The sequence below is a fragment of the Chenopodium album genome, chromosome 19, assembly GCF_948465745.1.
Source record: "Chenopodium album chromosome 19, dcCheAlbu1.1, whole genome shotgun sequence".
NCBI classification, from domain to species: domain Eukaryota; kingdom Viridiplantae; phylum Streptophyta; class Magnoliopsida; order Caryophyllales; family Amaranthaceae; genus Chenopodium; species Chenopodium album.
Genome location: NC_137852.1, coordinates 17,173,824 through 17,182,776, shown reverse-complemented (window position 1 = coordinate 17,182,776; position 8,953 = coordinate 17,173,824). Strand labels below are relative to the sequence as shown.

Sequence of the window (8,953 nt, the reverse complement as noted above, 5' to 3'; positions counted from 1 at the left end):
TACTACAAAACTACAAGTATTTGAAACATCTAAATAATTCCATATTGTTAATATTATGATTCTTTCAAAAAAAATGTTAATATAATGAAGTATTTAGTACAAATTAATAAAATTAGAAGAAAAAAAAAACTACTATTATCATTTCACGTATTAATATCTTTTTACCTTTTTATTTTTTTTAATGTTAATCTTACGACGCATTTAGTAGGGACAATTTTGCAAATTGCAATGACTACAATAATTTTGTAGCTATTGTAATCTTTAAAACTAAACCATTGATATACAATATCATATCTTGACCATTCATTTAATTGACAAATTAAAAATTTAAATAAAATAATAATCGATTACTTTATTATTCCTTCAACAATGTTCACTTCAATTCCTTCCATTGATCTATGGTTTTAGTAAGATGATCTTGTTGATAGTTTAATATCGCATCTTATTGCTGATTTTGGTATTTTATATGGGTGAAGAACTGAATTGAAGATGAATAATTATATATTATTCTACTTGTTCAATCATTTTGATGAAAGAACTAATAATCACTTATCTGGCCTCTAGCCATATTGATCCATAATTCGATAAAGAGCAAAACTGAAAGAATTGATCTGATTTCATGACTATATGTTGACAACTATAAAAGAATTGAAATCTCAATTGTTTGAAGAAACCGTAACAAAAACTATGATTTGTATATTTGTATGTCTGGCCATCGGTAGTTTTTTTCAGCAGATAAAAAAGGAATTGAAAACAGTTTTTGAATATTTTTTTTATGTATATAAATAATTTTAAAGTCAAATATAATGAACATAGAAGATTGGTCCCAGATATTTAAAGGGCTATGGTTAATTTAATTACAATGACTACAGTATTTATGTAGCCATTGAATAGTCTTCAATTTATTAGTACAAATTAGTATTGAAAGGAGAAAAAAACAAAAAAAAAACTATTACTATTCCACATAGGCATATACTAATATCTTCTTTCTTTTTTTTAATTGGGGGCAAATTGGTAAACAAATATTTTGAGGGATATAATTGTCATCACACTATTCATAAGAGTATTTTCATACTTTTTATAAGGTAGGGAAATAAAAGCAGGTGACACGTCACACGTGGGCACACGGGCAGGATTTACTAGTTTTGGCGCAAAACTCTCGTCCACCTTTACTTGAAATGTATGCAAACAAACAAACAAATCCATCACAAATATCAACATTATTAATCAATTAGTTTCCTTTCCTAAAAAAGAGCAAAAAGACGACTACAAATTCCAAAATTACTCCTCACTCTTCTTCCTTCCACTCTCCCAAAATATCTCCCTCTTTTTCTCTCACTATTCCATCAATGGCGTCTTCTCACTTGCTTCATCCCTCCATTGCAATACCCCTCAAACATTCAAATCACCCACTTCTTCACTCCAAATTCTTCCTCAAAACCCAAACAACGACAACAATCTATGTTAAGGGTTTCCGAATTCGAGCTTCTGATGGGACCAACAATGGCGATTCTTACCTTCAAATGTGGAAGAAAGCTGTTAATCGGGAGAAGAAGGAGATTGAGTTTAATACGATTGCCCAGAATTTGCCCCCTGTTGATGGTGAGGAAACCCCAGATGTTTTGGAGAGGAAGACTAATGAGTTCCAGAAGATTCTGGAAGTTTCTAAGGAGGAGAGAGATAGGGTTCAGAGGATGCAGGTTATTGATCGTGCTGCTGCCGCCATTTCTGCTGCTCGTGCTCTTCTTAAGGATAAGAAGGCTGCTGCTATTGCTGATGCCGCCACTTCAAGCGCTACGGTTCGATCCATTGATAATGAGGTTTTGAGCTCGGAAACTCCCAATGGAGGTAATTTTTTGATTTTTTTTTTTTTTTTTTTAATTTTATTGCAATTTTGATTTGTAGTACTCCGTATGTGATTATGTTATGATATGGAGCTGGTTTCAAATCCCGTGCAATGCATTGGTTAATTTTTAATTCATATTGTGATTATGATATAATCTTATGACTATATGATATTGTTCTTCTAGGATAGTGTTGCTTCACTTGTTTGATTGTGTGATTGTAGAATTTAAGAGCATCCACAATCACGTTACTACCTCCGTTTCAAATTATTTGCAAGAATTTGACATAAAATTGTGTAAATGTCTAATCATTGTAAATAATTTGAAACGGAGGTTGTATAAGAATTCATTTTATCCTTATATTTCTACCCATCATTTATGAAATTAATTAAATCTTATCCCTCTCTCATAAATTCTCACTCTGCTTACCATGTTTAGTTTCCTTAGATACTATATTACCATAGATATATCAGGTGTCTCTATGTATAGATCTCGAAAAATTATGAATGTTGGTGATTTATATTTAATTTGTAATTTTACAAAAAAAAAAAAAAAAAAAAGAAGAAAGAAGAAGATGAAGTGCTAATGTAAGCTGTTAGAAAGCTGTTGACAATTGTAAGTGGGAACTCTTGGTTGGTCAGCATCCGCATCATGCTACCTTAGCTGCATCTAATTTATATTGCCTTCCTGCACTCCAAAAACAATGACTTTTGGAGCATTTACTGGATATACCTTGAACATGTCATACTGAGTGTGTGTGGATGGCTACAAATTATAAATGTCTTATTTGATTTCATTTCCACACGTAGTGGTGGATGGTATATACTAATGACTATTCCAAGGTAAATATCACCACCTGAGATTATATTATACTATGGGTGGAATCCTATGACGTAGGTTTTACTTAAAATCTCATCCTATGACATTAATAAACCTCATGATTGGTTACTCTAAGAACAATGTGAAACCTTCATATAGTCTTATTTCTTGAGCTCTGGATACAAATTTATGATGAGAATCCCAAATGTTAAGAGATTGAGGCGATTGAGATTGATACCACACAAAAATAGATATAGTTGTAGATGTATGTTCGGTTAAATTCCTAACCCTAGGTAACAAAAGCTTGTCAATTCCTTAAACTCCAGAATCTATTTTTTTTTTTTATTATTATTATTTTTTTATTTTATTTTATTTTATTTTTTTTATTTTATTTATTTTTTTTTCCCTATAGTAAGGGTCTTGAATCATAAACAAACTAGGAAACTAAGTGTCGTGATACAAGTTTGAATCATAGCTTAATCTAGTCAAATACCGACCCATACTAAGGAACTTGATGACCAAGTATCCTAATACAAATCCTAATCCTACTAGGAAAACATATCATAATCCTAATATGAATCAAATCTTTTTCCTACTTGGAAGACAAATCCTAAATCACTAGCTTTAGATAAACAATTCCCACTCCAACTAGGAATTGAAATAAAATCTTATACAATTTAGTGATTAGAAACTATAAACATGAAAAATTCTCTCAAATTAATTTGAGATAAGTAGAGAAGAAACATTCATATGCATCATTCCCTCCTTAGAAACAAAGTTATTCTTGAGGTATTGTGGTGATGCTGGAAATTTCCATTAACCATCTCATCTTAAATTCTTAATTGATAAAGATACGCATCACAAAGATACTCTCCACTAGGACTATGCACCGAAACCAATATAGTCCAGGATCAGATTCCTTCGTTTTCTTGTACCGGAGACCGGACTAAAAAAAATCTGGTCCTTACTGGTCTAATTTTGAACTGGATGAGCCTGTTCTGTGATTTTACCCTTTTTATTTATCCAGGATTATTTTCATGCAGACTACCTTGTCATTTAGATTAAAATGTGCGAAATTCCTATTATAACTTGTTATTTCATCCTCATTGACATCATAAAGTTAAAGCTTTTATTCTAAAATAAGGAAGCATAGCTTTGACCAAATCACCTAATTATAAGCATGACATCTCCTAATTAATGCATGACTGCTAAAGTGATAACCAATCCAAATTTTAAAAACTCATACAGGATTCTGAAATTTCGCTATTTATCTACAGCCCTCCCTAGGTTGATTCTACTACTCTTTCATGCCAGCTCATACATACTGCCTCACTGCTGCCTTGAGGTGCTTTTCCACTAACAAAGTAACAATTTTCTTCCTCCTCTCCTTTTTTTTTGTTTCTGTGCCTGGAGCAAGTTTGGATGACCGGTGGCATGAAGGTGGTCCTTCTTGGCTTGTCACATCACCCTCTTTTAATAGACACACATAGTCCTCAAGGTGGAAGGACAGACATCTCTCGTTAATGGCTGCTGCATCCTCCCAAGTAGCTTTAAACTGGGGTAGTCCTTTCCACTTGTTCAGAACCTCTAACTTGGCCCTTTTACCAGCTGTGTTGTTACAGACTTCCAGCAACTCCTCTAATTCTGCCACAAACTCAAGATCCACAGCAATTTGTTCTGGAATTATAAACAGTGCCAAAAGTGAGTTAAAAACCCACTTTAGGGACTGCCATAAACTACAAAATCATAGATAACAGTGCCTAAAGTGAGTTAAAATCCACTTGTCATCATATACTATGAAATTAGAATTTATTCGTAATTTTTAATGCTGGAAATAAGCTAAATAGTTTTAATTCTCCCCTTAACTAAAATTAAGCACCTTGTAAAATGAATTACTAAGGGTCTGTTCTCATTGACTGAATATATCTGTAATCGACTTAGGGCCTGTTCACATTTACTGAACTTCACTGAATTGAATATTTTATGAGAGAAGGAAATTAGGAGCTGAATTGAACTGAACTGATTGGAGCTGAACTAAACTGATTGGAGCTAAATTGAACTGAACTGAACTAAAATTAAGTATGTGAACAGGCCCTTAGATCAGTCAAGCAACAATGAACACAAGACAATAAACAAATAACTAAGTTTGGGGAAGTAAAGATTAAAACTTTAATTAATCAAATGCCTAATGGTTTACACAAGACAGTGAGTTTAGCTCACTATTCTCCTTTTAGTGATTTTAGGCCACAACTCTCAAAATAGTGACTTAGCCCTTGAGGTCACAACTCTCTCAAGGATTCACTCCCCAAAATCTGCCTACTATTTCCTTTCCCCCTTCTCTCTATTTATACTAAAACTTAAGACTATTAATCTAATAATACTAGACTACCCATATTGTCCTTCCTTAGGTCAGTGTATTACAATATCAAGGAAAATTAATCAACTAGCCACAATGGACCAAATCAGGTAAAATGATGACATATCTTTGACATATATATAAATCGAAAGTGAAATAGAAAGTGATGAGAAGAACTTAATGGAACGGATGGAGTATTTGTCAGCATATGATGTTAGTATTACTCATAATTGATGTTATTATTATTATTACAAGGATCACGTTTTACCTTGTCCATATCATTTTTGTAACAATTTCTGCAACCCATATCTTTGTTGTTACTACTTTACTAGTATGTCCATCTAATGCAAGGATCGTGTTACTTTTACCTTGTCCTTATTATTTTTGTAACCACTTCTCTGCAACCCAGATGCTATTTATTGAACCTTGTTTGGTAAAAGAGAGAGGAAGGCTTAGGATTAGCTAAGTTGAAAACTGCACAGAAAAATTGCTTCAGTGCTTCTTATAAAGAATCATAAGTTATCCTACACAATTTAAAAGTAATATCATATAGTGTATCAGAGAATAAGAAGAAAAAAAATTTCAATTTGGGGAAGTGTTCTCACTCGGAATGTATTGCTTGAATTTCTGCATCAGTTTTTTACTCTGTTCAGTCTTTTGTCATATTTTGAACTCCATTGGCTCAAATGTCTTTCAATGTCTCATCCTTCTGCTGTTCAATCTCCTATGTTGAGACTTAAGGATAATTGAACCACCCTAATTAATTATATATAGAATTGGCTGAACTGTAATGGATCAGCAACTATTTTCTTAGATATGTTTAATCTCTAAGTGCATGTAGATTTAATTGATTGTTGGAAAGACCTATGTTTTTCAGGCATTTGAAATGCTGTTTTAATTTAGCAGGAATAGGCAAAGGAAGCAGTTACAAGCGACAGTCGAGAATTTCTGGAGATGGGCCACCTGGTCCAGACTTTTGGTCCTGGACACCTCCATCAGTGGATGATTCGAATCAAAATGATGTCGCTAACTTACAGAAAGCCCCAAAAACCTTTGGAAATCCATCCCCAACAAATAGTGTGATTGAGAAAGAGAGATCTGCTGATTACCTCTCAATACCATTGGAGAGCACTTACTTAGAAAGCAACCTTATCCCACCTCTCCCACCTTTTCAATCTTTGCTGGAGGTGCACAAAATAGAAGCTCCTAATGCCAGTCAAGAGAACCCTGTAATGAGTGAGGAAATTGATTCTCAGTTCTCCGCTCATGCAGCTGAAGCAGCTAATGCTTTACATAGTGTAGAAGAAAAACCATCTTACCAAATAAAACCTGATGGAGCTAGGATATGGAATGAGACAGGAGTTGAAACAAGATCTGATGGTGTTGTTTGCAGATGGACATTAAACAGAGGTGTAACGGCTGATGGGGTTGTAGAATGGGAAGAGAAATACTGGGAGGCAGCCGACGAATTTGATTACAAGGAACTTGGGTCAGAGAAGTCTGGTCGTGATGCCATGGGAAATGTTTGGCATGAGTATTGGACGGAAACAATGTGGCAGGTACATAATTTTAATATATTTTCACTTTATGTGGTGGTTATTGTTTGATCAAGGATATGCTTGGGTTGCTTGAGTACTGACCATCATCAGATATGGCATGCATCATAGCTGAGTTTTGGCTCTGTAGTATTCAGCTGTACAAGATAAAACTTCCATACACATTTGAGTTTGATAATCTAATTTGTATGAATTTGATATATTAAACATGAAGTACCAACATGGGATCATTAGATGTTAAACTTGTAGTGTTTTTCTTGCTGCCTCATAATCTATAGTCTAATCGTCAATCTTCCTGGATTTCATGTGCAATTGCATTTTTTAGGCTGAGAAGAATAGTTCTTCTCAAGGAGGGCAATTTAAACTTGGTTATTATCCTCTACATTAAATGAACTTTTCTGAACAATTGATCAGCAATGGCTTGACTGTGATAGTAGTTTTCCCTGGCTTTAATTCTAAAATATTCATTTCTTACTATTTGGAAATATTATAAGTGCATTCCCCTTCCTGTTGTGTGCAGGAGGATGGTCTTTTACACATGGAGAAGACTGCAGATAAGTGGGGAAAGAATGCAAAGGGTGAGGAGTGGCAAGAGAAATGGTCGGAGAAGTACGATGCCTCTGGGAAAGCTGATAAGTGGGCACACAAGTGGTGTAGCATCGATCCCAACACTCAAGTTGAGGTTGGTCATGCTCATGTTTGGCACGAAAGGTAATGGCGACCATGTCCTTTTCTGGGGTTGCTTTTTTATGTCACTTTAGTGATTTCTATCTTCTTCCTGTGCAAGATATGTAGGTTATGTTGGGGGTGGGGGGTTGTTGGGGGTGAGTTTAACCTTTAAATGTTTCATAAAAAGTTATTATAATGTACCTTTAAAGTGGCATGTTTAATTTTCTCGCCCAACTCTTCTGAGGTTCAACCTTGTGTTGACTTATCTGAATTTACACTTCATATCAAGTTCTTGAATTTGGCTGAATTGATTAGTTTGAACTTTAAGTTACCTTATTCGAACTTATGTTATCTTATTTTCTTAAAATATACTGTCTGAATCTTTTTCTATTAATGCATTTGGTTTAAATAAGTCAATATATGTTTAGGTGATCAAACCCTAGCTAAATGTGTATACTCTTGTACAGGTGGGGAGAAACATATGATGGTCAAGGTGGAAGTATAAAGTACACTGACAAATGGGCAGAGCGTTGGGAAGGAGACGCATGGGTAAAATGGGGTGATAAATGGGATGAGAACTTTGATCTAAATGCTCACGGAATTAAGCAGGGGGAGACCTGGTGGGAAGGTAAGTATGGGGACCGTTGGAACCGCACTTGGGGCGAGCAACATAACGGCTCTGGATGGCTGCACAAGTACGGCAAAAGCAGCAGTGGGGAGCATTGGGATACTCATGCGCAGGAAGATACTTGGTATGAGAGGTTTCCACACTTTGGATTTATGCATTGCTTTGAGAACTCTGTGCAGCTAAGGGAAGTTAAGAAGCCATCTGACACATGATAATTTATGTTGTTAATAATTCTTTTAGATTATACAATAGAAATTACTAAACTGTCAAAAAAAAAAAAAAAACTTTCTTTGTACAAATTGCTATCATATAGTCAAATAGAATGTTGTATTGGATATCTCTGCAAGATGCATATTGTCGTATCAAATACACTTTGGGTGCCCATAGACCATATTTTCTTGCATATATATTTTTTCTATATTGAGGCTGATGTAGATACCACTGAGAATATGCACTTGCATATAGACCTGGAAAACGGATTGTTCGGGTCAGGTATGGGTTAGATCAGTTCAGGTCGGGTCAACTTCGGGTCAATCAATATTCGGGTCGGGTTTCGGGTAAGGTTGGGTCAATTTGGGTTTTGGGTCAATGGTAATTTGGGTCGAATCAGGTGCCGGGTCTACACTTTGGGTCGAGTTTCGGTCAGGTCATTTCGGGTCGGTCAGTCTATGGGTTCAATTATTGGGTCAAGTTCGAGTCGGGTCAATTTGGGTTAGGTCAATCTTCGTCTATGTCGATGTAGAATTTTGACCAATAATATATTATAATTATCAATAAGTATAACAATTGAATATTAATAATAAATTTATTAGACAATTCCAACAGTACTATATACACGAGATTATATTGTTTCATATAAATGATCACTATTATTGAATTGTTCAAAATTCAAATTAATTAGATACAGTGAAATGTGGAAAAAAAAAAAATTCAACGTAACACTTAAAAGAAGAAGCTAAGAGTAATAGTAATAATAACAATAACAATAACTAGTGTTCTTAATCAAATGGTACTCTTTAGAATTACGAGTACTAAATTACACGCACATTTAATTTCAATAGTATTTTACACATAATACTAT

The 8,953-nt window shown here is 34.4% G+C and overlaps 1 protein-coding gene across 1 annotated transcript; it reads left to right on the top strand.

Annotated features, from left to right (window-relative positions):
* Nucleotides 1-1,249: 1,249 nt before the first annotated feature.
* On the top strand, nucleotides 1,250-8,248 carry LOC145594798 (protein LIKE EARLY STARVATION, chloroplastic-like). Its single transcript, XM_081651131.1, has 4 exons — nucleotides 1,250-1,848; nucleotides 5,926-6,578; nucleotides 7,096-7,286; nucleotides 7,712-8,248. Exons 1-4 carry the CDS (start codon nucleotides 1,350-1,352, stop codon nucleotides 8,082-8,084), a joined length of 1,716 nt encoding a protein of 571 aa, XP_081507257.1. The 5' UTR covers nucleotides 1,250-1,349; the 3' UTR covers nucleotides 8,085-8,248.
* Nucleotides 8,249-8,953: the final 705 nt, after the last annotated feature.